Source organism: Ranitomeya variabilis, chromosome 7 (genome assembly GCF_051348905.1).
Source record: "Ranitomeya variabilis isolate aRanVar5 chromosome 7, aRanVar5.hap1, whole genome shotgun sequence".
NCBI lineage: Eukaryota > Metazoa > Chordata > Amphibia > Anura > Dendrobatidae > Ranitomeya > Ranitomeya variabilis.
Genome location: NC_135238.1, coordinates 211,603,297 through 211,624,474, shown reverse-complemented (window position 1 = coordinate 211,624,474; position 21,178 = coordinate 211,603,297). Strand labels below are relative to the sequence as shown.

Genomic DNA, 21,178 nt, shown 5'->3' with positions numbered 1-21,178 from the left:
GGATCCATCGGAAAATTGACTAAGTCTATAAATTGATTCTTTTTTTCTTTTTAGAAGTCAAGTGAAGTCAAGAAATCTGACTGGTTAAAATATTAGCAGAAAGTCATTCCACTCTAGCGCTGACAGTAAATACCGCAAGTCATCATGAAGGCATTTTTTTTAGACGCTTAAAAAAGCTACATTAGTATCCTATTTTAAAACATTTTTATTTAAAATATTTTTTATGTTGTTGCAACTACATTAAAAAAACAAAACAAATTATTGCACAAAAATATTTTAAATCATGTCTTTTTATACACTATGAATATATGCCCACGTCACATAGATAAATGTTGCCAAACATAGAGGACAGTTGTGTAGCAAGCAAAAACTCTCACAAGGTTTTGTTGCTGGAGGCTTTGCCCTTAATGTGAGATGCTTAGGGCGATAATTTAGAAACCATTCTGAAAGGTCAGGGATGCCAAGGCCCCTCACAGTGTGATTGGTCTCACTTACATGTCATAATTGGGACACACATTTTAGCTAAGGACTTGATTTTTGCTTACTGTTTGTTCTAAAGTTGTGAAGATGCCGAAACCTCTTTACCTTAAAAATGAATACAAATTAAAATGAAAAGGCTTTTACGATTTAAAAAAAAACAAAAAAATAAATTTAATATTTTAGAAAACAAAATCTCTGGAAATACATCAGGTATTCTCCAATATTTACAGCTGTAGCACTTCATTGTGATATGAGCTTTAAACGTATCATTTGTAATCATTTTTTAACAACTAGGACTTTACTTTGGAAAACAAGGTTTTAACCTGGGGGCAAGAATATAAAGTGCACTAAGTTTTTCCAAAGGGACTGATTAGTGAAGATAACCGCTATCCATATAACCTTATAGTTCTCCTGATTGGGACCCCACAATGAACTAGAACAAGTGGCTTCATTTCTGGCAGATCGAATGGTCAGAACTGTAATACTACATTAATGCAATAGTTCACACACATTATAAACTAGACCAATGTCATTCTACATTTCCCCTTTAGTAGCCACTCTAGGAGATATATTGAGTGGTTTCCAATGGGACTTTAAACATTGATGGCCTATCATTAGGATAGATTACCAATGTCTGATCAGTGGTGATGCGACACCCGGCACCCCCGTTGATCAGCTGTTCCCTGTGTTAGCGGCAGCCGCATTACTCAGCTATGGAGCTGCATTGCCTATACAAATCAATGGGGGGGTGGATGTGCAGTACCCGACCGTGGCCACCATACAGTCAATGGAGCTGTGCTGTGCAGCACCTCAACTAAGCAGTTCTGGTCTACACCATGAACAGCTGTTCAGCTGGCGTGCTGGGTGTTGCACCCCCCACCGAAATTGATGGCCTATCCTATAGGATAGGCTATCAATGTTAAAGTAATGAAAACCCCTTAAAGGGGATGCTGGGTGCAGGACCTGGGGCAATCAGTTGATTACTCTGTAAAAAGCATGTTGAAAGGTGTTGTCTGTTATGGGACATGAAGATTCTACAGGACTCATCAACATTCCGATACCTCTAAAGTCTGAAAACCTTTTCTTTTTCTTTCAGAAGCATAAAACAAAAGGAAAAAAAAAAGAAAGGGTGATAGGATTTGGAGAAGTTTGAAAAATATGTCCATAAGGTAATAAATATTGCAGCCTAAAAAAATATAAAGATCTATTTACATTTCACAGAAAATTAGGTAGCTACAAATTTGGATATAGATTCTATTGCAGGAGTGTAAAATAAAGCCCCTGGGCCTAAGTGAATCTGCCATGCTCCAGTACTAATGAGCAGAGGACGATTTAGACCTTCATGAGACACGTGGACCTTGGTGCGCTGCCATCTCTGCAGCAACTATAGCTACACCTATGCATCACTATTGTTGAAGGTGTTGCAAAAATTAATATTGCTCTTCCAAGAATTTCATTCATGAAATAAAAAGCATACGAGTAGAACATCCTGATTTTTATGTTTTGTTTTCCGTCCTCTTTGTAGCCATAAGCAATAAGAGACGTTGTACAAACAATGTAATAAAAACAGATACCACAACTCATATCAATTTACACTCAGCCACATCTCTAGAGATAAACACCTCTTAGAAGGCAGCAAAAAATAGCGCACTAGAATTTCATCTGAGATTTCTAAACAAAATGTCGACTTTTTTTTTTCTTTCTTTCAATGAAATAGCCGAGTAACCGCTTGTTTTTTTTAAATCACAAAATACATTTTTTATAGTAGCACAAACCACAATATATGTAAAAGCAAATACAACCATTAGTATAAGGTTTAGGCAAATGGCTGCTGGTAGAATTCTGGATTTTGTATGGAAGGTTTTCTGGAATCTCTGAACTTAAAAAGGGAGTGGAAAGTGGGTTAGTAAAAAGAGTGTCATTCTTAAAAGTAGGCCAGATGTAGTACTGCAGTGTGGCCCTATTCAGTTAGATGGCAATATACTGCAAAACCACGCAAAGCCCATGGACTGTGTGCATTGTTTATGGTGGTAAAGCAGCCATGTTCTTTTAGTCACAAGAATCATAGGTGACTAAGGCTGGTTTCACACTAGCGTACGAGAGGGCTGCGGATGGTAGCGTACTTCCTCCCTGAAACCACGCCTACGTTCCGCCTACTACTCATTGTGTGCTGCGTTGCTTTGCGTACCTATCTTTAACATTGGGTAAGCAGGCCATGCGAATGTATGGGGATGCACCGTTTTGACACTGCGCCAAACGCAACATGTTGCATTTTGTTGCAGTCGGCACAGCGTCATAACGATGCGTGCGAAGGCATCCCCATACATTTACATGGCCTGCATACCCAATGTTAAAGATAGGTACAACAGGGCGCATGCCGACGTAGGCGGAGCTGAATGGAAGAGGTGCAGCAGTGGGCAGGGCTTAAGGGACGTACGCAGCCCTCCGCAGCTCTGCCCTACGCAAGTGTGAAACCAGCCTAAGACAACATGTTTTTTAGCTATTTGTCTTATATTGAATGCATATATCCAATTGTTTCAAGCCTCCCTTATTACTTATAGTCCTGTCCCTACACATCTTTGCATATTGTAATGCACAGTTGGCAACAATTACAAGTTCTCTGAATCCCTCATGTGTAATGTCCAGGACTCTGCACCGATTTCTTCCCAACTCATATGAAGGGGCAGCCTCCTGGACACTGCACATGAGGGGGGTAGACTCCTGGATGCTGCACACGAAGGGGCAGCCTGCTGTACTTTTGCCATTGTGGCACTGGAGGCAATAAAATAATGATTTGAACTTGCATGACTATCATCTCACATATGTTAACATTGCACTTTATATCCTCTACACAGCTCTATCAGAAGAATCATAGAATGTCAGAGTTGGAAAGGACCTCCAGGGTCATCGTGTCCAACCCCCTGCTCAATGCAGGAGTCACTAAACTATCTGAGACAGATGTCTGTCCAGTCTCTGTTTGAAGACTTCCATTGAAGGACTAACTTTGAAGGGTCAAAACTAGAGATGAGCAGATCTTTTGAAATTCAAATTTGCTGATTTCAACAAAAATTTAAATTGAACTATTAGATTTGTGTGAATCTCAACACTGGGAAGCTTTATATTGGTCAAAAAATACATGAGAGAGAGCGCGAGAGACAGCGCGAGAGAGAGAACAAGAGAGAGAACAAGAGAGCGAAAGCGAGAGAAAAAAACCTTGCTGACCATAAGAGCTTACATTTTATAGGGGGAAAGAGAGAGAGGGGGAAAGAAAGAGAGAAGTATAGAGGAAAAGACCATAAGAGCTTTTCCTCTCTCCTGTAGAGTGTCTTCCCAGCGAGTTTGGAGATGGAAAATTACCCAGCCATACCATCTATGCTTCACTAGGAACCACTGATCTGTGATGGCCCCGTACTGACCACGACTGTACAAGGTATGATGATCCATAAGATGTCATAGCTTTAGGGTATTATGGGGAGGCTCATGTGAGAACACCAAGTGACATTAGTCCGCACTCTTGATGCTTTAGCAGTGGGAGAAATGGTCCAGTGGGACCTTTTTCTTTTGCAAACCACAAGTCGAATCTTAAAATGTTTTCATTCTTGTGAAACCGAAAATTGCAGGAACTTCAACTTGAACTGGATCCTCAGTGAATCAATCCACTTGTCTCTAGTCAAAACGATTGGTAGGATTTTATTGCAGTAGAATAAAGAATGATAGAGTTTACAAGGAATACACTGATGATCTATACTTACGATGACCCATCAATGCATTGGTAGAGTTGGTCCAATTCAACCCATCAGGACTACTAAGTGAGCTACACTACTTGAGGCATTGTTTTACTGATGGACGTTATGGGGATCAGACTCCACCGACTACCCAATAATAACCTGGTGAAGTAGGCCATCGATTTGTATTCCTAGAATAACCGCTTAAAAAATTTATTAATGGTGCACAAACCTTACATATTAAAAAAAGAAAACAAATCAGTCTACCAGTTCTTATATTAAGAAATGTATATTTTATTCTAGATATAGAAGAATACTTTAATAAGAAATAAAAAGGTACCTACAACTACCTAAAGGTGGATAATTCACACAGGCAACTGAGCCGGTGAACGATGCCAGGAAACATTCACTCTACAATATTTATCTGGCTGATAGAATTAGCAGCATTTGCAAAATTTTCTGTATTCTACCAAGTGCTTATAAAAGTAATAAGTGGACTCCCAAATTCAATAAATATTCCTCATAAGCATAACTAATGTGGAATTTCTCTACAAGCATGCAGAAATAAAGAAGACGCTACATAATATATATTAAACAAAGTGATTTCCTGCTGCTTTACTTCCTGAAATCACTTGCAGACCATTTAATCATTAATGAACCATATTAACTATACAGAGAAAAGTGATGCTAAAAAGCCTGGCGTAATTGGAAAGCGTAGAGGCCTTGGCGACCAGAGCGTAGTTGACCACAACAGTAAATCATAACCGTTTTCTTCAAATTCTTGTATCAAATAACCTTAATAAAAGTTGTTTTATACTTATGAATGAATTAATAAATGAATGAAAAATCATCTTTTGGCATTCGTATAGCCAGATATCTAAAAATGTTGCTTGAATGATCCAGAATTTATTTTACAGAAAATGCTTTATGCTATAAAATAAAAAAAAAGCTTTCTAGACAACCCCTTTAACTTTATTTGGGACGTGCTAGGTGCAAATTTTATTAACGTATATACAGTATGAGACATCAGGATTCTCATTCACTTTGCTGGAATCAGGAAACCCTTCAGGTTTTGTAACAACTCTGTGTAGAAAAAAAAAAAACACAACAAAAACAAATCTGCAATGAGTGTACAGGCTCTAACAGGGATTTTGGATTATTGATGTCATTTCTGCATTTTCTGAGGAAAAAAAAAAAAAAACATTAAAAGGGGGTTGTCCACTACTAGGACCACCCCTTCTTGATAAAATGTTTGACCACCAAAAAATAAAGTTTACACTCCCCTCTCGTGCCGACGCGGTTCCCGTGGTATTGACACTCGCTCTCCTTGGGCTCCCATGCGGGGATGTGACGTGTGCCCAATTAGCCAGTGTCACGCATCACAACAACTGCACGGAAGCCTTGGAAGAGCGAGCGCAGACACCACTTGAATGGCACCAGCATGGGAGCAGAGTATAAGCTTCCCTATTTTATTGGGTTCAAGAGTGGGGTTATAAGAAGTAGTGGACAAGTTCTTTAAGGTCTGCTTCGGGTAACTGGGGGTGCAATGCAAATGATAGACATCAATGAAATGAGTGCATAGAACAAAAAACCAGACCAGCACCTCCATATAATGTGAACAGGTGCCTGCTGCAATGACTACATAGCTTGCAAAAAGGAGGAACGCAGCAGCACTCTGTAGAGACCAATATACATGCGAACACAAAATCTATCACAAAATCTGCCGGCGGCAGTGGTGGGACGTGATGCGAGAGACTCACGTGAGTTTATCGCATTGAACTCGCAAGAGTGACCCCGGCCTTATCCCCAAAACCAGGAGATCTTATGCTCTTTTTGCCTAATGTTTCCCACTGACATCTATAATTCATTTACCTGGAGAAATTCTGTAAGGTCGTAAATAGTGATGAGCGAATATACTTGTTACTCGAGATTTCTCGAGCACGCTCGGGGGTCCTCCGAGTATTTTTTAGTGCTCGGAGATTGTTTTTCTTGCCACAGCTGAATGATTTACATCTGTTAGCCAGCATAAGTACATGTGGGGTTTGCCTGGTTGCTAGGGAATCCCCACATGTACTTATGCTGGCTAACAGATGTAAATCATTCAGCTGTGGCAAGAAAAACAATCTCCGAGCACTAAAAAAAATATTCGGAGGACCCCCGAGCGTGCTCGAGAAATCTCGAGTAACAAGTATATTCGCTCATCACTAGTCGTAAACTATAACGATTAGAGTAGAATTCCCACGATTGAAAGTTCAACCCATAACTATTGCAATAGGGATAAATTACTGATCTCGCAAGGGTAGGCCACCCAGGACTCATGACAATTCTGAGAATGGGGTAAGGATCTAGAGAACGACTTGCACAGAGCAAACTTTGCAGGGAGCAGAAGTATGCATACACAACCTGTGCTCCATTCATTCTCTACGGGATTGCCGGATTGTAAAACTCTGTTTTCTCCGGCAATACCATAGACAATGATTGAAGTGAAAGCCACAGCAAAAATAATAAAAGCACTTGTAAAATAGAGTGGGTGAATGGAAGAAGGTCTCTTGGCGAGAGATGTTTTGATGAAAGTCCTTTTATTTGGAAAATGCGCTCAGGGGCTACCACACTATCCCCTAGGTGAACAACATCAGTTTTTATATTTTTTCACCCTCCTTTCTCCCTATTGTGTTTGCATTTCCTCACAACATTACTACAAAATTTGAGTGAAAGTCAAGCACACCAATGATCAGACATCCAGTGATGAGTAGATAATTACCTCTCATAGGGAGAAGGTATAACTGGTAACACCCCTTTAAGAGCTACTACTCCAGTTCATGTTACTAATCCGATAGGGCCTCAGTGCTAGGACCTCCCAATCAATGATAAGAAATAGTATAGACTAATATTTACTCTAAAGCAAGAAGTAATTTCATCGCGCTATACCATAAAACTTTAAGGTTAAAATTTAAGTGGAGAGATCACGGTACCTGGGTTGCGCCCATGGAAATGAAAAATATTTAATGGTATAAAGTGAAGCTTTTTATTAAACCAACACATTTCGGCACTGGACTGACTCTTTGGAAAAAGGTGCTAGTCTGGTGCCGAAACGCGTCGGTTAAAGACCTTAATTTTATATCATCGAGGATTCTTCATTTCTTCAAGTGTATGAGAAGTATTTATCTTCCAGCCACAAGGCTGCAGCCATGGATTCTAAGGCTCTTATTGGTGTTGTGTCCATACATAACCCCCCGGTGAGCATAACCATCACTCTAACCCTCTCTCATTCCTCTTGTGGTATGGCCCCTATTGTGCATTTGGGTCACAACCAGGCCAGCGATTGTGTTAAATGTGAAATACTTCTACTTGTTGTATCATGGCAGATATAAAATAAATTAGGCAACATATGATAAAGCTAGATACTTTTATTCAAAACTTCTTAGAACAGTGCTGTAAAAACTACATTAAAGTCAGTTCATGCATCTATCATCTATGTGGAATGTTGTATTCCATGCCAGCTTGAGAAAAACTGCCACAAATACAGTATAAACAACTGTCATAGTGATCAACACATCAACATTTTTCACAAGGGTCTTATGAGTGCTTGGGTAATGGGCCATATCAGCTCTACAATCAACCCCGATTATAATCTCTAAAGAGACTTATTTATATTCATATCCTATCAAGGATGGCCGGCAAACCATCTGTCTTATTCTGTCAGGTGCCTCAAGAAGCCACATGCATCTCGGTGTCAAGAGGGCTCCAGAAGCAAGTGTCACATAGCTTGTCCCTGGCTGTCTCTTAAAACACACAGGCATCTACACTTCATTTAAAATGCTAACTGCTAATTATTGTTCTTTCCACTTAATGTCTTTAAACAAATGACAACGCCAACGTTAGTCAAACATTTCACATGATCTTTCTTTGATGGCCAATGTCTGACCACGCACGAGATTACAAGCAACGTTATCATCACCAGAGATAAGATTGAGATTGTACAAATACTTCAAAGCATATCAGTTGTCATGAAGATTCTACACATTCTAAATTATAGGACAAATAGTTGTATTTAAAAGGGAAAATTAAGGGATTATTTACTCGAAAGTAAAGAATGAGCATTCCTAAAATTTAGACATTTAGATTGTATGAAAATTAATGGCAAAATGTCCATTCAAAGGCTCAGCATTGACTTTCTACTCTAATCCCGATAGGCACTTCAACACCCGTACCAATTTAACAGTATAACATATAAGAAAAATAAAAGACAATAGTGGGAATTATGCTTAAGAAATTTACAAGTAGCCAAAACGTTCCCATCAACAATGTAGCCTCAAGCTGGAATTTTCCCACTGAGACATTTCACTGTTAATTGCCTCATTGTAGCGAAAGATGATTCCACGAGAGAAAGAGAACTCTTCTAAAACTTGCCTTGTGGCATTTAAACCACCTGTTGATAGTTTTAGCCGTATGCGAGTATGTATTTAAAAAGATAAGCCTTAAGAATCAACACTTTTTGATCAATTAGAAAGAAGAAAGGTATGGAAGGAAAAAAAAAAAAAAAAAAAGAGACTGTTCCTCGACTTAGCATTCTTTTCTTGACTCAAAACTCAAAGTAATATATTTGACATTCCACAACTCGTTCCATGGCGTGGTAATTTACAACACGGAATGTCAATTGAACTAGAGACCATCATCCTCCACCAACACCTGGCTTTAAATGAGCTGAAGAGAAACATCTTTCCAATGAGAATTGACTTCAAATATTGAAAGAGGTCAAAAAAATAAAACTATTTCCCAAAGGAGAACAAACCCAAAAGTCAACGATGTTCACGGTTGGAAGACAAATTATCGAGTATGTCACTGACCATCAACACACTTTACAAATTGGCATAGGACCACAGTAAATGGCATATGATTAGTGATGAGCAAATTGGCTCGAATAACGTGTTATCCGAGCATTTTGGGTGTGCTTGAATAACATGTTCGAGTCCCCAAGGCTGCATGATTCGCTGCTGTTAGAGGCACCACATGTGGGGATTGCCTGTTTGTTAGGCAACCCTCGTATGTGTTGCGGCCGCAGAGACTTGAACATATTATTCAAGCACGCCCAAGATACTCGGATAACACCCCAGCACACTCTCGGATAGCATATTATCTGAGCACGTTCGCTCATCACTACATATGATCCTTACAGTAGTTTAAGATCTTAGTTGACTTCTCCAAAACATTCCCGGTAGACACCTACCACACGATCCTCAACACATTTTCAAACACAAGGTTTTTAAAGGCAATATAAAGACTTTGGGATTGAAAGTAAAAACCAAGCCTGTTACCAAGAACCTTAAAGTCATTAGGGTTTTACAGAATTAATGTTACGTATAGCAGGAAGTCAAACTTTGAGAAGTTATCAACTATAACTCCCTGTAACGTTGGCTTATCAATATTTGCCAAACCTTCAAAAACATTTTCAAGCTCAAATTAGGCCTACAGACTATTTTTCATCCATTCTTCGTTAACTCAGATGTCTCCAGAAAAAAAAAGTGACTGCGTAAGAAAAAAAAAACAAAAACCCCCAAAACACTGCATTGGATGAAATTACCATGAGAGATATGGTACAAACATTACTGTTATGAAGGCTTTTTCCGACACACAGCAACAGAAGATTAAATATAGGCTCAATTCTTTCTGTTCACTGAAACAATCTTGTAAGCATCTGGGTTTCCGAAGGAATAAAAGAATCTAGTTACTTTTTCTTTCTCCCTGATTTTTTTATTTTTTTATTTCTTTGAGCTCTTTTGATTTGACTGTTCATAGCTGAGCCATCCTTGAGTGATGTCAAAAATAGCTTTTGAAAATAAATGGTGCGCCTACAAGAGCATTCAGATATATTCTTGTTGGACTTTCCACTGCAGATTTCTGCTGCAACTTGAAACAGCTGCTTGATTTAAATGTATCTCAGGCATCACATTGTGATACCAATAGCCTGTTAAGTCCGTGGAAATGGCAAATCTCCCTGGTGAAGTCTACAAATAGAGTCTTCTCAACCAACAGCGGGATACTTAACCCTCTTGGTACCAAGGCCGCGTTGCCACTCACACCAACAGTCAGTTATTGTTTCTAAGTAGAGAAGAATTACAGCATCTCCTAATCATCCTAAATAACTCGGGAGATAAAGAAATTGTCTGAAAGGCTTTTAAAAATACAGATGTAGTCGGGCTGAACTTGTCATTTAACTATTTGGGGCATCACTATGATTGAATAAGCTATGATAACGCAGCAGGTGCATCTGCGTAAAAGACAATTTGTACCAAGAAGCCACAATGGGCCAAAGCAGATTATCAAAATTCCGCTCTGCTACAACTCCTCATATAAGAACTCAATTAATTTTAAATATCGAAGGCAACAAAAGACGTAAAAGGCAGTGACAATGGATTTGGACACCATGGCCGATGGAATATTAAGGCCTTACAAAAAGTAACTCCATGTCTTTACGAATGAGGCATCTTTAGTCAATGGGCAACCAGTTCCATTATTACCATAATTACTGCCAAGACCAGAAAGTGTTTAAGTAACTGAGAAGAACAGCTTTCACGCCATGATTATCAAACAATTGGAAAACCCTTACTAACAAACCTTTAGAGTTCCAAAACGAAAATATTTGTACGTATGCCAAGAGTTTATAGAAAGAATAAAAAGCATTTCCTCTAATGGTATGGCTATCATGAGGCGTCATCCCTGGTTTTACAACTACACCTACTACAATCTCTACTTAACGAATTCAACGACAAGAAAGCTATACGACCAACTTAGCTCTGTTACCTCTGAAAAAGAGCGCCTATCATAACAGTCAATGAGATATCATCACCATCATCCACTCGACCTACTCTGCAACAGCATTTTATAGTTGTAGCATATACAAAGGATTTATTTATTTACTTATTTTTTACAAATTTAATACTGTGTACAAGACTCGTGATGGAAAATGCTTAGAAACGGTCTGCAAATGTTACCTCAATTTCGGGAGTATCAAGTACTCAAACTTTTTTTTAAAAAAAAGGTCCAGAAAACATAAATGGAAAGAAAGTAGATCAAAAATTTTGTTCCATGGATGGGTACAGCAGTCAAAACTAAAATTTTCAAGTTGCCTGAGGAAATTAATGAAATTTGCCAAACTTTGTCACAGCAAATACGTATACACTTAGCCCATGCGAGATCATTTCTGAACGCCAAGTCATTTGACGCAGTAATGAACCACGGTACACCGGCTCATGTACAATGCCGCTGTATCAAAAAAAAAAAAAAAAAAAAAAAAAAAAAAGGACAATATAAAAATGGTATGAAATAAAGGATACAAAAGATATGATTTAAAGAAATGTATAACAATATGTAGAAAAATACAAAGCACATTAATCATACATACAAATATTATGAGCTAAACATTTGGTTTATTCATATAATAACAATAATAAAAAATAATAAAATGTTTGGAGAATAAAAAGCAACAAGTGGCACTGAATTTTTTTTCCTTTTTTTTTTTAAAAAAAAAAATCACCAATTTCAATTAAAAATGCCCTCAGCTATAAAATAATACACATTGTATGTGTTTATAAAAAGACAAATCCCTTAATTACCAGACTTCAGCGAAGAGGATTTTCTGCGACATGAAACCACTACTGTTACAAGAATTAAAAAGCACCTGAAGAATACACAGCCTAAAAATAATCTAATAAGCACCAAGAATCAAGGACAAGTGCTCAGAGATTCGTAAAAGGGGCAGAAAAAACATAAAATAAAATTGAAAAAAAAAAAATGCCTGAAGAAGCATTGATGAGCAACACGATTATTTGCAGCGCACTCGTAATAGAGGAAAACAACTGTTCCCATAGACATTATTAGATTATACAACCTAGAGAGGGGGACAAAAAATAAATAAAATGATGATTAAATTGGGGATATAACAGACAATTCGGTGTCACGCCGCCATTATGCAGCACATGGGAGGGAGTGAATATTTTATTAGGGAAATCATCTCCAGCTCGCCTGGATGGGGTTAAGTGAAGTCATTTAAGATCCTCTGCAAGTGACATAATGTAACCTCTTTCCTACAAACAGGTATCAGGCGAAACTATTTTCCTTATGAAATATTTACAGACCCAGTTTCATTGCAGACTGGGAGCTGAATGAAGAAGGGAGATGCCCTTTTCTATAAAAAAAATAAATAAATAAAAAAATAAAAGAGCTTGTTAACCTTTCAGGTGCCAGCGAAGGGAAGGGCCTACGGGTACCCAAATATTGTCTCCCTGCAAGACAACTAATTAGTAGAACACCTATTCGGTTTTGGTACAGCGGAGTTGATGTTCTCGTTTAACCCTACAGAGCAGAGTAGCGTTATCACTTTATGCAGTCCTATGTAAAAAATAGTAGTAATCCGCTGCAATGTCGCCATGGGTCGCACCAAATTACCTGCACGACGCCTATAACAAAATATATATAGGCACCCACTTTCATTGCACTTAGCGAGACCCCATCTTCCATAGATTGTTAACCTTTTAGGTGCCAGAGAGCTAAGGGCACAAAATATTGCAATACTGCTAATTATGATAACATCTCCCGAGATCTCAATTTACACAACCACCCAATTTCCATTTCTGCTTGCGGCTTCAAGGTCGCAGCAGTCCTACGTAAAACACGTTATTTTATCACAAACTCTGCTCTGCTGCACCTTTATGTATTAAGGCAACTAAGTAAAAAGTATGAGCACCACGTTAAACGTTACAGTTTTTGTTTTTTCTGCTACTAGCAAAGTCTAAGTGACAAATATTAGACAACTCGGTGATAGTGAAAGGGTTAAACCCCCAAGGATTGGAGCAAAAACATGCTGGCGTGGAAGATTTTTCAGCCATCCTAGTCCCATTATGTGACAAATCCCAAGCTTTAGAATGATTCTTTCATAGACAGAAGCGGTGTCAAAAAAAAAGGAAAAAAAAATCCCCTTTTGTTCAGGCAAAACAAAAACAAAGAATTAACAGCAGTTTGTGTCTCGCTGTGAACGAAGTTAATATCCACCGCCGCCGCTGCTGCTGGAGACGTGAAGGCAGAGTTCCTGGCAACAGGCAGCATTTTCATGCTGAAGTAATTACAACACATTTTCGTATTAGCGTTTCCTAATTGCAGGAAATTAGACTCATGCTTTATTAAGACAAGCATTTCATATATAAAGAAAGCACACAAAAAAAATATACACAGGCCTGACATACTCTATGGCACCACGTAAAATAACTGCACAGAAGATGACATCCGGAGCGACATTATAGCGTGGACCCGAGTATTATGGGGACGGAGCAAACGGGAGGTATAAAGGAGGGAAACAATGCAAAATGTTACAGGAAAGACTATATATACACTTACAATCTATAGATCTAATTGTTATGGTATCTGCATTGCTATAAAGATTACATCTATATATCTATCTCTCATAATATACAGTGTATATATATATATATATATATATATATATATATATTTTCACATGTATCTATCTAGCGCATATGCACAGATGTGTAGATAGGCAGCTAGAAGTTGATCAATAGATACTATAACTATCAGATCTATAGATGGACAGTATAACAAAGATAGAAAATTGTATGTGTGTATATGTATATATAATATATTGCATATGCACATAGACAGCTAAAAGATGATCAACAGATACCGCAACAATTAGATCTATAGACGGATATTATAAAAATAGACAATGCGTGTGTGTGTGTGTATAATAATACATGCATTCAGTCTTATCTTTATAATATCCGTGTCTAGATCTAATTGTTGAAGTATCTATTTATCAACTTTTAGCTGTATGTGTATATGCAATATATATTATAGAAAACTGTATGTGTGTATATATCTCTATAGTCCATCTATAGATCTGAATGTTACAGTATCTATTGATCAGCTTCTAGCTGTCTATCTACACATCTGTGTATATGCAATATTCATATAATATAGACATACATACACACCATTCTGATTAGATCTATAGATATACATGCTCAATATATACTGATATATACGCACATACGTGTACATATGTATATATATATATATATATATATATATATATATATATATATATATATATATATATATATATTACACACACATGTGAGGATAGGTAGATTAAAAGTAGCATAACCAGATTTCCCAGAAAGTGTTAAGATAAAGCTATATGCAGTCCTATGTAAAAACCACAGAAACATAGTTGTAATTACCTGACATATTCCCAACTGGCAGCACTGTGTGTTGATAACTGTGTAATTAATATATCTATTTTTTTTTTCTTAACATGTCTAATATGGAGTTCTGCTCTTAAAATAAAGTGTCACAATACAACTCTGATGCTCCATGATATAGTAATCTAGCCCACAGCTCAGGATTCCTGGTCCTACCATCTGCCTGCTCACTACGTGTTACTAATAATTACATATTTGGATGATTTCTTGCTATATTGAACAAATCCTGTACAATATCAAACAGATACAGACATCTTGGATACATTGGACTATTAGTTATCCCAGAGCCACATAAAGACATAAAATTTCATCCTAATATTAATAGTACATGTTGAGCATTGATTAGCCCCTATAGACATCTCCAGGCTTCGTCTCATGAGCGGCAAGCAGAAGATAAACTGCATCACTGTGCAATTTGCAAACACGTGGAGTTTCCATTATAAAGTGAGCAGAGGTCCATGAGGGATGTCACAGTCTACCATTTGCACCCACATGTCCCCGGCCTGTAAGGCAACATTCTAAAGAAAAGGGTTAACGATGGGTCCTGCACAAACATACATATATATATATATATATATATATATATATATATATATATATATATATATATATATACACGTCTGTCTGACTATATTGCTGTTGTGACATTTCCAGCTCCATCTTTAATCTATGACGAAGGTGAAGAGAACACCTTCTAATCGCTCAGTCCACCCCAATGTTACATATTTGACAATGAATTGAGCTACTGGGTTTGGTAAAACTCCTCTTTTCTCCCCCTTTGTAGGAAATGATTTTCTACACAACAATTTATCTTTCTATGGACTATAGAAATTCTCCTTGCGCAGATCCATTTTCTAGCTTTTTGCCATCAGTGACTCCATGAGAAGAATCTACAGATGAATCAATTATTTAAGTTGTGCTAATCAGAAGCATACTGGACTGTAATGCCTCTCCAGGGTTTCGCAGCCAGAGAGCTCGCTTTATCCCCAAAAATCAATATATCATGATATAATCCAAAGGACTCAATCAATACTCTGACAATAAGTATAGATTAACCCTCTCAAAACGTAACTGGAACGCAGGCATCCCATTGGGAAGGCACTACAAAGTTTGGTTTGTTAACCCCTCTGATGCTGGGCCAAAACTAACTAACTTTGGAACCCAGGTTGTTTTTGGCGTCACGGACGATGGCGACAAGCCTTTTCTTATTTGCTTACTTAGTCTTAAGGACTTCACTTTTTTTTTTTTTTTTAATTTCATACAACTCTGTTGATTGGTTGATTAATTGTTGATTAGGAATGCGGCAAGATCAATCATTTTCTCCAGCTCTGCATGAATACTTGCCGCTAATTGAATCTGACAGTCCAGATTTTTCCCTTCCACTAAATTTAAAATACAAACACATGCAGGTCTCCGGTAAGGTCTCTGGTCAAAACGAGTTCAACAGTCACAACAGTTCCAAATGGAAGGGGGGGGGGGGTGAAAGAAAAAATGAAAATTTCTCAATCACCCCCCCAACCCCCAACACACACACACAAAAAAAAGAACAAACGACAACAGGGTTGGACTGGAGAAAATTACTGACACCAAAGTAAAGATAGACTAATTTAAACAAGAAGTTGAAGAATGCAAAAGTCGAGGTTGAGTTTTAGCCTAAATGATACAATGTACCACTTCATTTGGAAGGACACAAATAATTCAACTAAATATCAGACTTCTGACAGCGGATTGTTACCAACTCTGCTTGGCTCTAAGCAATTAGGAACAATTATATGTCTAATTAAGAGGTTTTAGTGTGGGGTGGGTGGGGGAGGGTCGTTCACATAGCGATATACATCACATAATACTAGACTTAAAACCTAAGTTTCGCAAGTAAACGTGAACCATCCTAAAAGCATTTAGTAACAACCTACGTCATTAAAAAAGGGAATATAGAATAGTCATACGACATATAGCTACATAATTACAAGAAGTAAAAGAGTAAATGGAGAGTAATCAATCAAGTCGAGATTCCCATTTGCAATTCCCATGGCTTCAATTGGAAGGGTTATCAATTAAGTAGGCCAAAAAGTAGCAATGATAAATAAAAGAGAAGGTTATGTTCTTTTTTAGATTATAAAAACTACAGATATCTCAATTTAGCTTTCTCAACCTAATAAAAAGTAGCAAGAGTTATAGGTGCAGGCAACAATTATACTGACAAACAGTGCCAAATGCGATTTTAATGTGTGTGCATGCTCGCCTTTTTTTTTTTTTTTTTTTTTTTTAATAAACGACTGGTAAGTCACCTATTTCACAGCAAACAATGTTATCTCAATGTAAATAGTCAGGATAATAAAAGATGTTTAAGTCATAACTTTGTTTATGATAATAAACTTGAGAGTGTAAAAGGGGTGGGGATATTAAAAAATAATAATTAAGGCTATTGTGTAATTCACAAGTTCTTTCAGAACTAAGAATTATAAAAAAAACAAACCCAAAACACAGACTCCAAGTCTTAAGCTAAAGCCTGACATAAATCACCTAACAAGATGCAATGTCACCAATGTAAACAAACATGTAACATACACACACACACAGACTGGCATCACATGAATACAATTGTACTAAAACAGAACATTCTTGGCTCGGAATGTGATAACCATGTAATAATTATTTATTTCTTTTAAGTGTTGTTTATTGTTTGCCCTTTTTTGCTTTAAAAAAAATAAAAAACACATCTGAGCGAGTTCGTATTTTTGTTTTCTCAACTTGTTTTATAAATTTGGGGATTAAAAAACATCAAAGCAGTGTCCACATAGAAGCCAAGTTTTAGAGGATCAGTGTGACAAGTCGCAGCATGATAGATGTTGTTCTTGATAAACGACTTGTTCAAAAGACACACTGTAGCTTTCATTTCCTGACCAAAACACACTTTTAATTTGCAACAGCAGAGAAGACAGGAGTGTGAGTCAGTCCCTAATTCCCAGCTTTTCAGGCCCAAAACAAAATACCACAACTACCCTGCATTCTGTAGGCAATATTTAACTCTGGGAAACTCTTTTTTTTTTTCTCCCCCCCAATAATCCAATACATATTATAAATATTTATTACTGCACTGTATCATTGTCACGCTTATCTCTTAAAAATATTTGTACTGCTATATAATGTAAGTACAGATGTATATTTAGAAAAAAAAAATAACACAATAGTTTTGCATTCTTTCAAATATATATATATATATATATATATATATATATTTTTTTTTATTCATTTTTTTTCTTCAATTTAAAAAAAAAATCATATCTTCTACATAAGTTGAGGTCTAAAATAATGCCCACTTTGCAGACCTTAGCACTCTCTACTATTGCTTATTTCAAATTTCTAAATGTAATATCCCTCTCGTCACCAACAGAAGTCCAATCTGTTCAGAATATATATTACAGCTTTAAGATCACACAGGGAAATCTCCCATCTGGCAATCAAATTCGCTTCAACAGCTCGGGGAAGGAAAAAAAAAAAAAAAGGGTTCTGCTCTCTACAAAACATTTCCCAGTGCAGATTATGTGCATGCAAAATAAACAGTCTACTTATTGATCTTTTCATGTCAACAAGCACCACAAATGCAAAATAAAATCCAATCATTTAAAGTGTGCATTCAGTCCTTCTACGAGTTACCGAAATAGATAAAATTATTAAATTTAGTAGATCAGCTTTTTAATTATTATTTATCCCCACTTTATAATACTATTGCACAATGCCTTATTATGTTATTATGGCCTGCACAACAGCTTCAATGATAATCTCTTAATATCTAGGAATTTATCCTGCAGCTGTAACAAGCAAATTTTTAACATGATACAAAAATATAAAAATAAACCCCAAAATCTCCTTAAATCCTTCCTCCTGCATCTCCACTGACCTTTAGTAAAGTAAGGTGGTGGATAGGGAATGAGAAAGCGAGAAAAGGTTAAAAAAAAAAAAAAAAAGTCAGAAGATGTTTTGCTCCAACAATTAGAAACTAAATAAAAAAAGCACATAAAAAAGAAACAATAATAAAAAAAAAATAATAATAATAACCTTTGGCAACTAGATCATTAAGCAAATCGATCACCAGCTATTTTGGAGTTGTAAACAGGATTTTGCCAATTATATTGAAATGGTTAGAATGAAACAAATGAATCAAGGGCAAAAAAAGTAAAAAAAAAAAAAAAAAAAAAAAAAAAGGCAATAACATACCATACCTCTATTATTACAGACAAAATAATAATTAAAAAAAGTGAACTTCTCAACTGCTAGTTCAGGCTATGACCCTAGAACTGAGAAAACTTTCTTATTATGATGAGATCTTTGATAATAGCGGAGTGTCAAAAATAATTATACTTAAAAAAAAGGGCAAAATGGAAAAATTTAAGAGAAGTTTTTTTTTTTTTTGCAATCTCTGAGTATTTGCATACATGAAGTACAAACAGTTCAACTTCTCCCCACCCCCCCAAATGCTATTAAGCTGTCATTATTATATTACACACATGTGAAGTAAATTCCAAAACTGACATACCATATACACTGCTGCTGCTGATCATGTCTTTAGTGCCAGCACAAGATGCGGAATGGGATTTTTCACGAGCAGGAATTCCAAAGGTTGATTTTCATTAAAGCCACTTTTTTCCTCTCAGCTATCAAATGTCACTGCCTTGAAACGTGGGCCCTTTCGTCAGGTATTCATTTAACCTACGTGCATATAATTAAGGGTGGAAAGAAAAAAAAAGACAAGAAAAAAAAAAAACACAGATCAACATCAAGAGATCTCACATCACAAAAGGAAAAAGGGATAAGTGTAACAAAAAGCAGAGGAGATACAAAACTGTGTAACATTCACTCTCATTCAAACCAACAGGAATAACATGACTTTATTAAATTAAGTATCCAACCTCCCCCCAGATAACACTATGCCCACCATGCTGCCTAGCTCCCCCCTCCAATAAAGCTGAATTCTTGCTAACACAGCCCACCACTGTTACACTTCTAAACTTTTTTTGCAATGACCCCCCAAACCCAGTTGTGACCCACTAAAGTTGCACTCTTAAGTCTTGCCACACCCAACTTTCTAAAGCCATATTTACAATTTAGTAGCCAATGCAACCTAACTAGCCCTGTGTCCATGAATGACTCATTTCTGCAGCCAGAGAAAGAACCTGAAGACAGACACTGAGCACAAAGATACAAAGGTTCCAAGACATTTCCTGATAATTGTAAATATTTACAAAACTCATTCTCTACAATGTAACTGAACTGGCTGCAAAGCCAGACTGAGGAACAAAACACTGCAGCAGCAGCAGCCCCACAATGAGGAGGATAGGAAGGAGCCAACACTTACCTGCATGTGGAGCTCTGGCAGCAGATGGGTTACTGGAGCATTGATCTGCTGGATGAGCTGATGAATGGGGGAATCTCTTCAAGTGAAAGCAGCAGCAGCAGCAGTTCATGGTTTGAATCAGTAGCAGAGAGTTCTGCACATGCTGCAACAGAGGAGGACAGTCACTCTGCTCTAGCAATAGGGATTGTTATTTGCAGTCTCCAAAGGAAACAATCAATGCAGATTTAAGAGGGGAGGAAAAAAAAAAATAGAAAAGCCTTGAAGTTTTTAATTTGTGTTTCTAGCATAAACCCCCTCACCACCAGGGTTGCAATCTTGTTTTCCTTGTATGTGGGGGTTGGACTGGTGGAAGCATCAGGCTGGCTTCTGATGGATGTGCAGTGGTCACTCCCCTTGTCCCTGCCCCTCTCTTCTCTCTCCTCAGCACTTCCTCCTCTGTGCAAGGCTCACTGACCAAATGCTTAGACAACAAGCCTCCATGAATTTAGCTCAGGCTTTGCATTGTGCCAGGAGAGAGGGAGATGAAGCTTTCTCCTTGTGATCAGCAGCAGCAGCAGCAGGGATACAGGAGGCAGCCAGCCTGCACCATGCAGAAGGGGGTGTTTACAGAAGGCCTGATTGATGGCTATGCACTCACACACTGGGATTTTCTAGCAGAGGCTTTGCATGGGGTACTTGCCAGTGATTTACTGCAGTACATGTGTGAAGCAGGGGCAGCTTCCCTGCTCTTTTGTCTGGGGCGGAGAGTGGCAGGAATGATACTGGATGCTGCATATATTATTAAACTTAACACTTCTATTGTTTTTGTAGGACAGAACTAGAAAACACAGCTGCTGCAGAAGCTCTTTGTGGCACGTGGAAAATGAATGCTACGTATTTTTAGCTGGTCTTAAGAAATCCTTATAAAGCAAAGTAGAATTAGGTGTAGATAGATAGAAAATGGACATAGGAAGATGTAGGAATTTCTTAAGTTTCACTTGTTTAGTTATAGTTCTATTTTTTTTTTCATCATAGTTTGAACATTTCTGAGAAGGACAGAAGTGTGTGCGGATATATACATATATACTATATCTATTAGTACTCTGAGTCTTAACACAAGACGGCCTTCGGGAAGAGAAAAAGATGTGTATTAAACAATTTTGGGACTTCATTGAAACATATCAGGGAGACATCAGCACATGTTGCCAAAGTTTTTTCTTTTCCCCTTTGTTAAAAGTAAAACAACATGTGTATGTATGTGTACTTGTGTGTGTGTGTGTGTGTGTGTGTGTGTGTGTGTGTGTGTGTGTGTGTGTGTATATATATATATATATATATATATATATATATATATATATATATAT

General features: G+C 37.3%; 1 protein-coding gene across 5 annotated transcripts in view; it reads right to left on the bottom strand.

Annotated features, from left to right (window-relative positions):
- FIGN (fidgetin, microtubule severing factor) overlaps window positions 1-20,377 on the bottom strand; it is a 175,094-nt gene extending 154,717 nt beyond the window's left edge. For 2 of the 5 annotated variants that reach the window (XR_013217801.1, XM_077272819.1), the window contains exons 1-2: window positions 19,836-20,371; window positions 19,017-19,189 (exon numbers count right to left, since the gene is read on the bottom strand). Coding sequence is in view for 3 of the 5 variants with exons in the window: in XM_077272815.1 (XP_077128930.1) it covers window positions 19,017-19,041 (25 nt within the window). In the remaining 2 variants the exon portion in view is untranslated. The other 3 variants (XM_077272815.1, XM_077272816.1, XM_077272817.1) reach the window with 3 other exon arrangements.
- Between the last annotated feature and the right edge of the window lie 801 nt (window positions 20,378-21,178).